At 36.9% G+C, this 18,211-nt stretch overlaps 1 protein-coding gene across 1 annotated transcript in view; it reads right to left on the reverse strand.

Annotated features, from left to right (window-relative positions):
* The window catches only part of TMEM131 (transmembrane protein 131), a 94,561-nt gene that overhangs the window by 65,013 nt on the left and 11,337 nt on the right, over positions 1-18,211 (reverse strand). The window contains exon 2 of the mRNA XM_069006087.1: positions 9,321-9,382. Coding sequence (XP_068862188.1) covers positions 9,321-9,382 — 62 coding nt within the window. The remainder of the gene's footprint in view (positions 1-9,320; positions 9,383-18,211) is intronic.

The raw sequence follows: 18,211 nt of genomic DNA on the forward strand, positions 1-18,211 counted from the left end.
ACTGCCTAACAAGTTAATTAGCTCTGAAATCTAAAGAAATAAACAGAAAAAGACAGATCTCTTCCTTCCATACCTTGTATTTTCCTCAGACTGGAATGACAAAGGCAGATCTTCCGGTTTTAAACTGCCACACATTATCTTCTCAATTCAACCATGAGAAAACTCATGGGTTGAGATAAGGACAGTAGGTATATGACTTCTGTGACAGCATGTGTCTGAGAAGGTTTAGATTGGGTATTAGGAAAAGGTTCTTCACCCAGACGGTGGTTTGGCACTGAAACAGGCATTTAAGAAGTGTTTGGACAACACTCTCAAGCACATGGTGTGAATCTTGGGGCTGTCCTGTGCCGGGCTAGTAGTTTGACTCGTTGATCCTTGTGGGTCCCTTACAACTCAGAATATTCTGTGATTATAATTCTGTGATTTCTTTATTTTGCTTTATCTTAGTGTCTTTATCTTATCCCATGAGTTTTCTCTCTTTTACTCTTCAGATTTCCTTCCCCTATCCCATCCCCTGGGGGAAACAGAGCAAGCAGCTGTTCGGGGCTAACCTTCCAGTTGGGGTTAAATGACAGCAACCAAACTTACTCTGTGAAATTAACAGATATATAAAGCCATATATAAAACCCTGTAATCCTTACCAATGTCCTTGAAAGCACATTAATCACTAGAATTAAATAAAATCTTTCTTTCACCAACAAAGGGTTTTTTTTCTTTCAAAACATAACTAAAGCACATAATTAAGTTACCAGCAGTTACCTGACAGTCAGATGATGGAGCTAACAGGTTCAGATCCTATGACAGGGCAACTAAAATAGCCATTACCAGCACTGTCCCATCCTTGACAACTAGCTTTGGCTCTAACAAGACAGCATGTTCTATTAAGTTGTTAGTTATACGTACTCTAAAGTATCATAATTGGCTGTCAATACCCTAATATAAGACTCAGCCTAAGACCCCACCCAGGCCAACTTTTAGACAGAGGGCAGTGGAGATCAAATTTAACTCCAGAAAAATGCAGAAACTAATGGAAATACACACAACTGACAAAAGTGCAACTACTACATTGCCATGGCTGTAGTTAACTGCTGGGAGTTGAATTATCTGACTGCACACCCAAGGTTTTCCCCGATGTTCTGAAATTACACATTTGCTATAAAAATATTAAGTCAAATATCTGTAGATCAGGTATAAAATTACAAATCACTCTGATAAGACTGGTATTTCTGAGATATATTCAAGAGCAAAAACCCATCAAAGATTCATGTTTAAAAGGAAAAACCTGGTTTTTGCTTACAGATGTCCATTAAACACAAGCAGCATTATAAATTCATTTAAAAGACATTTTCTGTTTTTTGGGCAGGAGCTGTTTGCTTTTTGGTTTGTTTGATTGTTTTTATGGGTATTTTGTTGTGCGGATTTTGCTGGGGTTTTTTGTTTTTTGGATCAGGGTCAATCAAGAGCAAAGAAGTAGCATACCAACTTCAGCAACCATAGCATCATGGAACTAAACCAAAAATAAATCTCATGTGGCAGCTTCTATAATTACCACTCATTTTTATTACATGTCAATCTTTCAAGTCATGCAGTAAACAAAAACATACAACTGTGTTCAGTTACAAATCCTAAATATTTTTTTGTTTGTTTGGGGTTTTTTTGGTTGGCTTTTTAAAGTTGATCTTCAAGTATAATTCTGGACCTATTGTACTGCAGTCTGGCCTGCTATTTTTCCTGTGTGACTGCACAAAACTGCCAGGAAGTAAAGCAAAACCACTATTTAATGTGTATGTTTTGTTTAATACTGTTGGTTTATCAGGTAAAGAGAAATGAAATTATGCTCTTTAAAAAATACAGCTTTGTCCTTTCTTCCATAAAGGATACATTGTAAAAGAGCAGAATTAGCAAGATATGATTTATATGAAACATTTATTAGATCTTATCTGTGTTGGAGAAGCATTACAAATAACAAAATATTGCAATGATCAGGAAGCACAATGCATGTGCACACTACTAATATTTCAAGATATATAATAAGATAAAAAGGAAAAAAATCTCCTCAATTGGATTAATTTCCCAATCCAAATCCCTAACAACAAAACCTAAGGTCAGCACAAAAGAAACAGTAGAAATATACAACTGAGTGGGGAAAAAAGAGAGAGAGGAAAAAATCACCCCTTTTAGTATTACTGGGCAGTATTTATGATCCTTCTGCCCAAAAGGCTGTGTTCAAGCCTTGAAGATAGATAATACTTTTTAATTTTTTTTTTTTTTTAATTTAAAGACACCATATAACATTTAGGCTGTTGCTACTAACAGTATCATGCCTTAATTTAATCTCTTATATAACCCTAAAAGGATTATACTATAAACCAAGAGGATTTCAGTATAAAGATCTTGAGAAAACTTGCACACAGTGAGCTAGAAAATTTGAACGCAGGCAGTCAGCCAACACCATGGTTTCAAGATTTAAGAATCGTTTCCCTCCACAGGCTTATATTCTCAAGACAGATTTCACAGAGAATCTGTACCTTAAAGTACACCTTAAAGACTCAGTATAATTGTGGAAGACACCAGACAATAATCTTGCATAGACGGAGAATCAAAATCCATACTTTACAGCCTGAAGCTGTCTCTAAAGAAATACCCGTGGTTGCTAACTTCAGCCAGAACATAAAAACAAAAAATCCCACCAAACAAACGATCACAACCACCAAGTTAATTTTAATGTCTCACCAATTTGTTATAATAGCTATTCTCCACTTCTTGGTAAGAGGTCATATTACCTAGCACTACATTCAGTCATCTAAACATAGGCATCTGCTGCCACTTGAGATAAATGTCCTAGGGCAGCCTGCCTGGTCTCAGAGTGACATCCAGAAGGACATGGTTTCTCCTACACCCTGTGCCATATCTGCCAGGTCCATGTAGATGCCTGGGACAGTCCAGCACATCTCAAATAGCACTGGTTACCTATGTTTAAGCAAGTAAACTAGAGCTCAGAAGTCTTCAACAATGATGGTGGGGGCAAAGCAAGGAGGCAGACCCTCTTAGTCAAGATCTGGGGTTTCCAGACACTAAGTATATTTCTTTAATGTTAACAAAGTTCTCAACAACTGAAGTTTTCTCCATTCCTACAAAAGAGAGTATCCACACCAATTTAAAAGACTGTTGCAGTTTGAAAGACTCAGAACATTTTACATCTTGCTATTTCATAGTAAGGCTGGTCCCTTTTTGTAAAAAAGATATGTGCTGCTTGCAACTAAATGTTGAGAGAGCTACAAAAGTGATACATAGATGGCAGCTTAAATCTTCATTGTTGCACTCATGAGCTCTATGATAATAATTAGCATAATTAAAAGAAACATAATTAATGAGGAATATCTTGCTTCAGGTAATGAAAAAATGAATGCTGTAATCTGAAAGGTAGCTGGAAGTGGACTGAAGTCATTCTTGCCGTGGCCTTTCATGACTCAAACTCACATAAGGAAACAAAAACATCAGTTGACTGTAGCTGATGCAACACATGCTACCAACACTGGCTTTGCAACAGTCACTCCTGGGCACCAATTATTTTTATCTAAAGCCTGAGGATGGCAATTCTTCCAGTACAAGAAGCAGAAGAACTTCAGCTGCTCACAAGCAATGGCAATGAACTAAGATGGCTCTTAATCCTTTATAAAATCATACATATGGGAAAGAAAGCTCCAGAGGCCATCAAGTCAGCCGTTGCTCAGTGGAGATCTCATTAGTGCAGGTTGCTCACACCTCTGGGCCATCATGTTTTGGGTATCTCAGAAGATAGAAATTCTACAACTTTTTAGTAACCTTGTCCAGTGTTTGAACATCCTCAATTTAACAGTCTTTTCTTGTCTTTACATGGGTTTTTGAATCTGTGTCCAAAGCTTCTCATCCTTCCGGTGCACACAGTGAAAAATCTGGCTCCTCTTCTCCACACTGCCCACAGCAATCAGTATTCCTCTGGTCTTTTTTTCTAATGGCTGAAAAAATACATCCTAACGTGAGACACCTTCCAGCCCCGGATCATCCTGTATTCCTCTGCTGTGCCTGCTCCAGTATGTCAGTGCCTTCCTCACACTGCGTAGCCCAAACTGGACACAATACTCAAGCTGCAGCCCCACAGGTGGGGGGAAAAAATCACACCCCCTATCTTCTGGGTTCACATTTGTTCACAATTCAGTAGGCTGGCAGTTGTCTTTGCTACAACAGCACATGGAGAACTTAGGTTCAACCTGTTGTCTACCAGAATCCCCCCATGTCTTTTCCTCAGTGCTGCTGTCACAGCCCTGCCTATCCTGTGACACAGGGTTGTTCCCTCTCAGGTGCAGGCCTTGCATTTGTCACGAGCTTCCTGTCAGCCTGCCAAAGGCCCTCTGAATAGCAGCCTTGCCTTCCAGTGTAATAACTACTTTGGCCAATTTGGTATCATCTCCAAACTCACTGAGAGTACACTCCATACCACCAGCCAGGCTGCTAAAGACAACATTTAGCAGTGCTGTCCTCAGTTCCAAGCTCTATCACAGGTAACTGACCGCCAGCTGAACTCTGTCCTGTAGAACACACCCATCGAGGTCAATGGTCCAGCCACTTCACTGCTCAACTACAAGGTCTCTATTCTTAGTGCTTTGGCTACACAGATATCAACAGACATCACATCAAACCCCTTTAAAAAGTCAACATACAATATGAATATTCGAGTTAATTAAAAAATACACTTAGACGTTGCTCCCTGAGAACACTATTGCTGATACACCAGAACTGAATGCTTCTCACTTCTCTTAAGAGAATTCTTTGCTGTGCCACTGAGAATGAAGAATAGATCATGCAGAAAATACTAAACTTCCTCCAGTAAGACATCAGCATTGCTGAGTCCCACAAAGGTAATTTGGTTCCACATCTGTGTTAAAAAGCCACTGCAAGTCATATTAAGGTCCTGTCTCTTTGTCATGTAGGACAACTGTTTTCACTACCAGTCTTTGTAATAAGCAGTTTACAGCAGTTTATGAACAAAGACATCAAATATGCATTAAGTGTATATATAAGCACACAAGTTTTCTTTTTTTCCCTATTTCAGCTATTCTGCAAACCAGTAATTATCAGTAGAATAATTTCTAGGCGTTTACCTGTAAAACATGGTTTCATACACTTATGATTATTGCAGCAGATTCATGTTAAGTTGACTGAAAAGTCTTACCACTTTCCTTTTTTATTTTAGCAATATGCTACTTTAAAAATACTACTACATACGCAGAAGTACTTTCCAAACACTCAGTCTGAATAAAAAAAACAAAACAAAACAAAAACAATCACTCCAGAAAACAGTAGTCCCAACTATACTGTGCAGAAGAATATTAGATACCCAAGGCAAAAGCTCTAACAACAAATAGAATTACCTGGGAAACAGTCCTTTATTAGCTTAAAAAAAAAAGAAAACTTTGCTCTGAAAAATAAATTTCCTTTACTGTTCACTTTTCAAAATCCTCAAAAAGCGAGACAGTATGTCAGCTTAGCATGAAAGGACAGTTTATTAAAAGTAACAGTTGTAGTTTACTTCAGCCCTCCTAATAGTTGCAGATGACATCATTGTCAGAAACATGAAGCATCTGTCAGGTCTGGACAAGGGTTGAAATAATCAGGACGCATGGAGGAGATGGAGATGGCCTGACACTGACATAGCAAAGTTCAGATGAAGGAGAGCTTCAATGTAAAACTGGGAAGGGAATAACTGATAGCACATTAAAGAAAACAATGTGCCTGGAAAGCATAGTGAAATACAAACTATATGAGCAAACAAAATGCTGCCAAAAATTTACAACTCATTTTGGCATTACTAAAACAAGCATTACTAGACAGGGAAGGAACTACTCTGTCCTCTTTCTGAGCACAATGTCCCAAGTAAATGCTATACTTTAAGTACTGATAAATAAAAATCCAGTAAAGTTAGAGAGTGTTCTAAAAAAACTTGCACGAAGAAGTTGTAGGTAGATTATAGCACAAAATTCTCTTGATGAAGAGGCAAAGCAACCTAACAGAAAACCCAAGTGAACATACGTTTGAGAAAAAAGCAGCAGCAAAATCAGCTTAGGTATGAAACAACTGTGTACTTCTCTAGAGGTTTTAAGAACAGAATAGTCAAGCACTGGCCAGGCATAGCCCATCTACACACAACAGCACCTGATAAATGTATACATTAGCTCCCAAGGTCCATTACAATCAACCAAGTCTATGACTCTGAAGTGCCAAACAACTATATAGGCATCTGCAAACCACCTGCTATTGAAGAAAACAACCAAACTGTACACTGCATTTACATTAATACTATTCTTATCCTATGTTCAGGATCTAAATGAATTATTTGAACAGTTCAAAAAGTTGAGTTTTTAAAGGAACCAATTCACGTGAACAGACAGAATTAAGAAATTCCCTCATTATTTTAATTTAACCCACGGACAGAACTAGCATAAATTTATTTAGATATAAACCTTTAATCTGAACACATATGCTAAAGAACAGAATTCTCACTTTTGCTCTGGCAAGACAGAAGGTTGAACTACATGCTATAGCACTTTCTAAACCACAAACTCTAAGTCCACAACCAGAGAGTACAGTCTCTACTTTTGCTAGTTATTCAGTAGCATGAGCTCACGAAATTTCCATTGTCAGTTTATTTTTACCCATGAAATGTTTTTCTGCTTAAACATTTAAAGATTTATTCTCTTTCAATAAATAACTGTTTTCAGTCAGACTGGTCAAACCAGACTTTTCAACACATTTCATTTATTTTTTACAGCAAAATTCCTGAAATGTGATTGAAACACATAAGCAGTATTTTACCAACAGTATATACTCCAAGTAAGTAAAGAAAACCAGTATCAAGAGGGTTGACACTAACTGGATGGAAGTGGCAGGAATCCCTAAAAATAAAATTATTCAAGGCTTGGCATTTGATTAGCCTTAGTTGGAAAGCAACTCTTTCAAACAAGAAAAAGCTTGCTTCCACTCTAAAGACATCAAATTCTTGAGGCAAGTGGAGATAAACCAAGACTGGAGATAGCTTTGATACCTCACTGACTATTAATCGCTTTATGTACTGTATTGGCTATTTTTTATATTAAAAAAAAAATCACCTGAAGGTGACATAACATTAGACAATACTGATTTACTACCACATCATGGTATTTGTAATGAACAACAGACATTCGTGGAAGCTTATGGAAAGCCCGAAAGAGAAACCGTCAGTGACATCAAGGTAGGTTTAAAACTTTAGTAACTGCTGTTCACAAGACATAAGCCTGGTTTTACAGCAGTGTAATTGCTTTTTTAAATTGCAGTAAGTAGTCACAAGAGGTCACCATATTAAAATCTACATGAAAAAAACCCAAATTATCTATAAGCTAGAAAACAGTATACGCTATCATTCTTATTAAAAGGAAGTGGTTTCACTTATATAGGTATGTTTGGCTTAAGAGCCACAACCATAATATAAAACATACAAACCACTTATCAGAAATTTTGTCTCTCTTGTTTTGCTTTAAATCAAACATTCAGCAACATGTTAAGGGAAGTGGTAGCCCAATGCGATCTAAAGCACTGCAAATTTTATGGTGCAACATGCAGAATTGCTTGTCTTTGTCCCACCATAACAAGTTCTCTTGTCTCTGCTACACCTTGCAATAGTGTAATTAACAATCCTTTTACTTTCCCATCTTTATATGACTTATTGAGTGGCTCACACCAGAACCATTACTTTTTGGTCTAAGAACTGGTTGTTAATAGAGTGCTAAAATGAGTAAGATAATTACAGATTTGTAAGATTAATTTGAATTAGTTTAAACAAAAAGGATCCTGGAGAAAAAGGAACACTTAAAATATAGATGAGCAAATGCGACTACATATTCTTTACCTTAAACACTGGGCCAATGACTTGTCTGTCATTTTTACTATATCACTTGTGTCAAACCAAGTGTATTGTAATAGAGTATGTAAAAGAAAAGAAACTAAGCCTTGGGGCTTTTTTCCTTGTATTTCTAGTGATATGTGATATCTTCATGCAAGTTAAAGAAATATTCAGAGTCAAAAGCTTCAATAACTGAGACTGTAACCACTATATGGAAAACTTCCACCACTCTACCCATCCAAACATAAGCCTATACACAGATATCTATTATGAGAATGTGTTTAGCACATGACAGCTAAACAACTGGCTAATGAGGAACCTGAGGCTGTTTTGTTTGCTTCTTTGGTAGGGTCTTTGGAGGGTTGGGGGGGGGGTTGAGGGGTTTGTATTGGGGGTTTCCTGTTTGTTTTTAACTTCAATGTTTCCTGTCACTAGTTTACATAACTTTGAAGTATCTTACTCTGGTACATTATAGTCTTAACACCTATAGTAAGATATTCTTGAGTTACAGAAAAAAAACAACCCGAACAACTTGGTAGGGCGGGGGAAAAAAAAGACACCATCATAAATCTGAAACATGTAATACGTTGACGCATATATTGACCTGTCTGGACTAGATAGGACGTAAAAATTATAAATCAAGCACTGCACCTGGTAACTCCTCTGCTCCCTTTCAAGCAGTAGGCTATCACCATCAAGGAATTTTAAGAAAAATATTCTCAACATACATACAATCCACAAAATGCATGCATATGAAATACTATTCAATAGAACTTCAGAGCTATGTAGCTCTAGTATCAAGCCATGCTGCTATGTATGTCATCCCAACTACTACCGCCATCTCAAAACTTCAGCAGATACCCTTTAAAATTAACTTTTTTCCTCTTTTGACTCAGACCAAAAGCAAACTGACAGGAATGGCAACATCATACATGAAAAACACCTACTTGCAACAGTAATTACTTCACTGCAGTAACTAGAATTTTTTTAAACCCAGTGGTAACTTGGTTCCAAGAACTGCCTTTAGGTTTGCGAATCTTACAACACTTGCAGTTCCTACAGACGAGTTACCCAATTGCATTCCAACTCTAGATCAAGATGAGCGTTAAACACAAAGTATCCCCCAGTTTTTCTGAGATAAAAGGAACTGGACAGAGAGACAGGCCAGAGAGAACCTGTGGTAAAACCCACCAGTTTTCCCACCACAAAACATCAGGGAACCAGAACCTCTGAACACACCAAAGTATACTGTTGAAAGTAACTTCAGAAAAGTCCAAAGGTTCTGCAGACTTGAGCTTAATGTTGGCTTATTTTCAAAACTCCACTAACCCATGAGTTTCAAAAAGCAGCTGTCAAAAAGAAGACAAAACGTTGCTAGTTCAGATGATTTACTCAGATTACATACCTGCAATAGGTCTCCTTCATCAAAACGCAGCATTTCTATTATGCCATCCGACTGGATGAAAGCTGCAAAGAAAAACAAAAAAAATGAAGTAATTTAACAAGAACCCATTTAGTTATAAATGAAAAGAACAATTTAAATATCTAAAATCGGTTGTATCTCATTTTGTAGATAGCTATGACAAACCAAAATAACAACGCAGAATCTAACAAAATACCTAACACAAATCTGTGACACTAATTTTGCTCGAGAAGTACCACACTTGGCAAATTAGTCTTTCACTTAAAAATGTTTAACTCCAAAGGGAACATGCTCTTCTAGGGTCCCTAAAGAGTGATTGTACCAAGCTAACGCCATACTTCAATGAATATGACAGGCTGGGTACCTGAACAACTGAGTTTAATACATCTAAGCGCACAAAGAGTTCAGACACTGTTTGTTTCTGAATTTCTGTTTCATTTACACATCCACAATCTTAACTGTATACCTGGAAAGCCTCCTTCACACTGCAGCCTAATCCTTGGCATGGCAACAATCCTCTCCATCTTGACAGTCACATATTAAAATTTGAAACAGTTTAGAAGTGTTTGCACCGTAAGACTAAACTCCATGAAAAGTTTGTGCCTCAGCCACATACAGGATCCTCAAATGCTCCACTCATTTCCTCTACAAGTTTGGTCAGGCAGTTGTTTTCAATACCTCTTAAAATGTAGGGGATGCTACTTTCTTCTAAAGACAAAGAAATAAGAGTATTGCCCTTCCTGTAAAATATAATAATCTGTACAAGAATGAGTATGATTTAAAGAGGAAAGAAAAGTTCAAAGAATTCTACATTTTCCCCTGCAAAAATCTGCTCTCACACATACACACACAAAAGCAGGTCTTTAGAACAAAATGCAGTAACAACCTAAAATGAGAAAATTGTATTACAAAAAAAACCCCTATAAATAACTCCTCCTCTACCCTATGTCCTTTTTGCATGACTGTCTTTACCATTTACCATTCACGCTAGATGAAGCTGAGTGATAATATGCCTGTCTTTCCACAAAGAGGAACAATTTCAACAGGAAGAATTTTAAGATTTTCCAGTACACAGTGTGCACTTCTGAAAGATGGATTTTGAATCCCAGTCTGAAGAAGGAGATTTAAACCTTCATCTCCCACTTTGGAGCTCAGTGTTCTAATAAAAGCAATTATTATAAGGTCGCCAACAATGCCACTCTATGATGCTTTAAAAGAAAAAGTGGCAGTACTTTCAGAAAACAAAAAGCACTCTTGGTAGACAGGAGGAAAGGCACCTACCATGCAGAGAAACATTAGTTTTGACATATATTTGTCCCAAACATTTCCTCACTGGCTGCTTTAGTGACATCTCACTCAGTACCCAAAATTCACTATACCACTTAACATACCACTGTTTGCAAATCCCATTCTGCATCCCTGACTTTGCCCCATATTTTGATACCTTCTTCTTAAAGGCACAAGCTCCACAACCTTGCTTTCACATGACCCAAAGTAAAAGTTAATGTAAGACAAAGATTGCTGCTGTCATCTCGAAAAGTCTCTTTAAGTATGCAAAAAACCTGAAACAAATACATAAAATCCCCAAACAACAAAATTTTATACAATTACTTTTCAAGCTACCATACCACACAATTCTAATGTGCCACAGGCAGGGAAAGCAGCCCTGCTCAGGTGGAGTGTAAGAATCACCACAGAGGAGAAAGGAGCTCAGACTATAAACAACATGTATGTCCTGCAATATTTACAGTGGCATGAGAAATCCTAGTCAGTTGTGTCGGCAATAACTTAGTATTTTTTTGTGTGTGTTTATTGTTATTACCTTAGTGTTACCCAAAACAAACAAAATCCATCCCTGATCCAAGAATCAGGAGTTTTGTCAATCATTTAATATGGAAGAGCTATAACGAACAGAGGGCAAGAGACCTCAAAACCAAACAACAACAAAAAACACACCGAAAAATAAAATACAAAAACCAAAAAACAAAAACAACAAACAAAAAAAAAGAAAAAACCAACCAACCAACCCACCCCAAAAAACACCAAACCAAAACAGCATGTAAAAAGCTTTGACAATATCAAGTCCTACAGTTTATGAAAGTTTGGGCTTTTAAAACTTAAATTACTGAAATAGGTCTGCCAGTTTAGTGCTAGAACAAAGAACAAGTGAATTCTTCTCAATTTAACTGGCAATACATATAATACAAGACATTCAGTTCACAGTTTAATTTTGGTTAATTAAAATCACCAAAAAGTTCTGTAAGTGTACTGCATTGCAAGATGTAAGAAAATGAAGCTTTGACATGTTAGGTTAAAATGCAGAGTATGACAGTTAATTGTGATTTCACAGAAGTATCATGCTTATCCTCTGTGCAAGAATCCCAAATTACAGATTAAATGACACAGAGGGAAAATTCTCAATTTTTAACTTGGGGAGAAATTCAGAATGAAATTATATATTTTCATGTATTTGATTTATTCTAAGTTCAGCAATCACAATTTTAAAAACTTACAGATACAAGCACACCTTCCTATTAATCAAAAGGAATTGCACCTCTGAGGTTGGACTTTTTGGCATTGTATCGCTTTCTAGATCTCTGGTCTGGAAACAAACAATACACAGCATTTGATTGTGACATCAGGCACTAACAAAAAAATTCATTAGAAAACAACTTTTTATATAAATAATCTATCAACAACCAGCAAAGCATAAAAGGCTATTTCATCTAATCACAAATTCTTAATATTTTTGAGGCTTTTTTCCCTTTGTTTTAAATATGATACACCATCAGTACAAAGAGCAGAAAGCAGCAACAATTCTTCCACAAGGACAACACACAGTGAAGCCCCCAGAAATTAGCCCAAACTTTCTACCCAAGCATCTTGAATTCAGACCTGTAGACCCAGAACACTTTTTCAGCCACTCTTTAGTTTTTTCATCGTGGTGACAACTTATGAACAAAGCAACAGATGTTACAGAACATTTTGAATGGATGACACTGTTAAATAGAAGTGCCATTCATCATGATATCATTTAAGAAATATTTTCAGAGGGCAGATGACAGTGCCAGGTGAAGTCAGATGCACTGCAAAGCCTGGCTGCTAGCCATTTCACAGCAGGCACATCTCAACTGAGACGGTGATGAAGTTGCTGTGGTTATACCTTTTATTTTGGTTTAGACTAACTTTCAAGCCTGCATTTCTCTTTATTGGTTATTTCATCAAAGCAAGGAAATGGAAAGTAAATATGTATACCTTCATGAGATGAAAGCTTGTTTTTGCAACTGGCTTCTCAAGACTCTTAACTCAGGATGAAGCAACAAGTCACCTCACTCAAATGAGGCAAAGTTAATTAAATTTTAAAAAACCTCCACTGATGAGTCATAAAGAATCATCCAAATCCCTCTAAGACCAGCTCTCAAACTGTCCAACATGGACTACAGAGAGGACAAAGCCTTCTTCAAAGTGAAATGCTGACAGTGTCCTTCCAGGTATGCTTTTGCCCATTCCAGAATTAGAAGCAGTCGCTCATCTTTTGCACTTGTGCTACCTGACCTAAGCAAGTTTACAAACTTTGCAATGCAAGCCCCAAAACAGTTCTTTCTGTCCTTTTACACAAAATATGTCACCAATAGACAATAGGTTGTTACCAATGCGCAAAATCACTGTAAGTAATTAAGTATGAGATCACTTGGGCATGCTTTATTAGGTGAACCATTCCACATGCCACAGAGGAAGATGACTGTTTTCTGCTAAGTCCCTAACAATTTCCCCTGGAAAAACTTCTTCCCAAAGCTTGAGTTGATACCATCATGGTCCATTACCAGACTAATACTGTAGCAAAGACAAATACTTCAATACTCTGGAACAGTAAAATGCAGCAAATTAAAAACTGCTGCCTGAGCCATTTCAGTCACCCCGCCATATGACTGGCAACTGCTACAAGATGGGTACAACATAATATTTGGGGTAGGAAGCATTTCAGCTGTCACAGCATGATCTGCCACTGCACAAATCAGCAGCCAAGAAGCCAAATTACACATAAGGAAAATAATTTCTTCCTGACCCTACAGGCAATTGAAGCCCTGAAGGCTAATTATAATAGCTATTAGTCAAACTTTAAATGCTCATGGACCAAAGAAGGAAAAGGATACATATTCATATCCGCAGATTTCAAGGCTAGAAAAATCATAGTCTCCTTTCCTCTTCCCCTATGCTGAAAAGAATACTTTCGTCTGAGAGGTATACACAAATTCCTCTCAGCAGAAAACCTTTATCCTTTCAAGCTTCTTCAAAAGCAAATTAACAGATTCATGAGACTATGTAACAATTTCAGTCACTCTTGCTACTAGGATATTACATGATTTCAGGGTCAAATTTTTTCAGCTTCTAGCTTGTATATCCTTGGTTTCCTCTTTTCAGACAGTAGGTTACTATTAACAGACTATATAGAAGCAAACACTAAAAAATACTCTGTTTCATTTTCTGTTTGTTTTCAATCTACAACCTTTAAAATACAACTTCTTTGATTAAGTTAATTTTACTATGAAAAGCCCATAAAAGATATCAGAAAAAGACCATGAACCTAGTCTTTCCACTTGCTTCAGAACAGCTTGTTCTACTGACAGTACTTTCCAAGCTTTCCAAACTCTTCAAAAATGGCAAAAGAAAACTCGCCACCACAACCACAGCCCCCAGTCCCCAAACCACAGCTTTCTGGAACAATAAAAGCACTATCTAGTCATTATTTCCAGTAGATTCCTAAATGCTTTCCCCTGCCCTTTCCAAGAACATCACAGTGCTTGATAGTAAACACCTAACATGACAAAAATTAGACCAACAGTAGCTGAATTCACTTAAATTCCTCAAAGCTTAAGAAGCATCTTTTCACAAATTTATATAGCAAGTAGACAAATCTTGCTCAAACACATCCCTATTTTGATTGTCTCTTGTCCAAGCCTTTCATATTTGGGGCTAAAACAAGAAAAATACAGACCTATAAACCATCAAGTAAGAAGAAGAAAATTTTAAAATCCTACACATCTAAGCAAACAGGAATTTAATATTAAAATTACTTTAGCCAACACCAGTCTTTAGCTGTGACTGAATCACACAGAACAGAATAAATTTGCATGTAATGCGAGAGCAGTGAATATGCCAAGGCTCTTGGTGCACAACAATGAAAAAAATCTCCACAGCTCACAGGTTATGAGGCCTACTCTGACTGAGATCTGATTTTTAAGGTGGCTTTGCACACTTATCTTTCCTTAACCCACTGCTAATTTCTTCATTTTAATAGGAAAGTATATTCTGGCATGTATATTTATAAAAACACTATTCTGAAACATAACTTAGCTCTGGAATAGCAACTCAGTAACAGTGCATTAATTTATTTCTATGTTAATGATCTTTACATATTCTCTTACATGTTTGCAAGAACTGTTTTCTTTCCTAAGTCTTGTCTAAACCAGTTTTATTTCTTTTAAACTGGATTTATACAAACACGTATCATCTAGTCTACAAATTTTCTCCAAATTCTGAAAATAGTGTCATATCTTACCAAAACAGGGACAGATCAATTATTTAAATAATTTCTAATTTACACTAAGGTTTTTTTTGAAGTCCAGTTTCTAACCCTTTGTCTTAATGACTAAGCCCACTTCAAGGTAGCTATAACCACATGAGCCAATTACAATGTGCTAAATGCCACTCACTTCTGTCAATGTAATTGTAATTGCTACATTTGTATCACTACTGGTTAAACTGCAGAACTAAACCTGGACAAGTTATTTTTAAAGCTTTGACTATGAATTAACTGCTAATGCACAGTCACACAATTTCAGTCATCCTGAACAGTGGAAAACTGAGCAGCATGGGGAATACAGGCAGGTGGATACAGAACAAAAAAATAAAATTATTATGGATGGAAAATTACATTGTAAAAAGTAAAATACCATACAGATAAGGGAAAACAGTATTACACTGTATGCAAGCAACCATTTTAATCAGCTTCAGGACTACAGAAGTCTGGTGAGCCTCAAGAAACGTCCCAGTTCAGTGCTCAACACAATAAATCTGATTAAAGAAAGGCCTGTTCTCCAAGACGGAAGAGTCAGTGCTAGCTATCAGCCTGGATTTCTGCCTACATCCCAACAGGTGACTGTTCACTGGAAATGTAAAAGGTCATTCTTTTATGAGACAGCGAATGTCAGGCAAGTGAGAATCACCAGCCAGCAGGCTTGCTTTCCAGCTAAATCCTCTTGCACTTACCTAGGCAATTTGCTTGTTTATTTTCCAGTACTCCATAACAAGGGGAAATTAATAATTTTTCCAATTAATAAAATTTCCAACTCAGGAAGAGCCATCACAACAAAGAAAATACACACAATGCAGTAAAGATCAGATGTACAAATCAAATGTCACACTTGGAAGGCTTTTTGCATAGAAACATATTCATTCTTTCTTCATTGTTAAAAGCTCTAGTAACCATCCCTCAAAAAGCCAACTGGCCAAATCTGTATTTTCTATTTATATGTTAGATTTGAAATAGAACCATTCCTAGACAATGCACTTTAATCATGTGAAATGAAAAAGCAATACATTAATCTAAATAACAAAAAACCAGAATCTTCATGAAAACCCTCATTTTGTACTACTGATTAAAAGGAATTTCTGACTTTACACAATACATACTTGAATAAGTTCATATGCACCAACCTATGCCCAAGTTAATACAAGCTGAACAGAGGCAGTAGACCACTTGCACTGCAATACCTGAGCACTCCACTATTTCACAGTGGGGAGAAAAAGTCAAATGATTTGTACTTTACTGCACACAACAGCACAATTTGAGAGTACCATTGACACCCAACCAAGCCTGCATATAATCTTTCACTAACTTACTTTTGTGTCATTTCTGCCTTCAGATAAAAGACAAGCTTCTTTACACAGCAAGGCCCTTCCCTAGTATGAAGAGCTGTCACGTTGTGCTCATCCACTCATCTCTTTTCCCCTTAGTTAAGACTGATGCAGATTTTTAGGAATTCAGTCACCAACTGAGTTTGTAAAGCTAGCCATGAAACAGAAAGTGACAGCCTGATTCTGATTGAGAACACAGGCTCCAGACAGACAATGAAGCTTAGACTGAAGCTAGCAATGACTGCTTAGACTGAGAAAGGAAGAAAGAGGGTCTCCACCCTGAAGCCACTGCTCACACATCTGGCTCACAACTTTCACGCTTCGGAAGACAGTGCAACTGTTTAAAGGTTTCATTTACAGTTAACACTGGTTGTATGTTTTCTGTGATAGATATATCCTTGCAAGAAAACCGCACAAACATACATAGATGTTACAGTGCGGATACTGTAACACGTGTATCAGACAACGAGGCCTGTGGAAAAGAAATATCTATGGACCGATTCTTGCTAGATGTTTCAGAGATGTTTATTTCTCCAGCCGCATGGCCAGGGCTCTGCTGAGGAACTGAGGCAATCACAGGACCCGAGGGTCCTTGCCCACGCAGGGGAACACAAAACAACCAATGGGGAACGAGGCTGACCAGGGAAACCCCGTGTCTCCCGCCCTCTCCGGCCCCTCTCCCAGGGCTACATGGCAGGGGGAAGGGACCCTGACACATAGAAACAGAAAAGATCACTGAAAGTAACATGTACTATACCTAACAATCTGCTTTTATTTAGGTATTTTCTGAACAAAACTACATTAGATGATTTCAGGTTGACACACAAAAATCACATTTTATTCAAATATCATTATTCTCAGAAGCTTATTCTATATTCAGTCTGTATTTCCACCTTACAGAAACGTGTTTCCGTCCACTTCAACTAAAGCAATTTTTATTTGCATCCAGTTTTTTTGTAATGAGTTAAAAAAATTATCTGCTATTGTCCAAAATGGTGGATTTCCCATGGTAGCAATAAAGACCATAAAACTTCACTTGAAAAAAAACACCAAAATACTACTTTGAAATCTGCCAGATGCTTTAAGTTGGTGCTTTAAAGTTTTCAAAGATTTCATTTGTTCCTCCAAAGATATTTACTTCCTGGCTCCAAAATGCTTCTCAGAAAATAATACTCAATTCCATTCATAGGGGGGTATGAATGAGAAAACTTACTTTAAAATAAATTTTAAATATAAAAAAATAAGAAGGAGAAATAATTCTCTCAGCAGGAGAAAAACTTCAGTGCACACTATTTTTAAGCCAAAGAGAACAATAATCCTGACACTCATGGAAACTTCTCAGAAATCATTTAAAGAGAACAAAAAATGTAAAAGGAAGCTAAAGAGAAAACAAACATCTGCAAATAGCATTCTTTTTTTCCAGCTTTGGGCCATACAAAATGTGGCTTTCTATTCTTTCTAATGATGGCAATTTTAAAATTTCAATATGTTAAATTAAGTTATATGCCCATACACATTTTTATTGAGCTTGTACAGACAAAATTAATTGGAACTACCCTCAAAAATAAGATAAGTTGTCCTGCAATGAGAGGGGAAAAAACAACAGTCCTTCCAAACTACTCTAAAGGGTTTATCTCAATTTCCCAAGTTTGAGATCAGAAACTTTTCATTATGGCAGTTTTACTACTCACGTAGCACTGAAAACTGATGTGCGAAAAGATAACATGCACTTAATGGAATTCTAATCTTTTTAGCATATAGAAACATTCAATATGTAGCTTGCCAGAAATGGTAGTCTATTCATGGCTTCTGCAGCTTCAGGAGAACAATGCATTAAATGACAATAATTTTAGCTATTACCATTAACATTGGTCTTACAAACTTACACTCGCATGAAATGAGCCACTGAACAGACCACTACTTACTCAAAAAAAATGGGTTGTATCAACACAGTG

Source organism: Aphelocoma coerulescens, chromosome 1 (genome assembly GCF_041296385.1).
Source record: "Aphelocoma coerulescens isolate FSJ_1873_10779 chromosome 1, UR_Acoe_1.0, whole genome shotgun sequence".
NCBI lineage: Eukaryota > Metazoa > Chordata > Aves > Passeriformes > Corvidae > Aphelocoma > Aphelocoma coerulescens.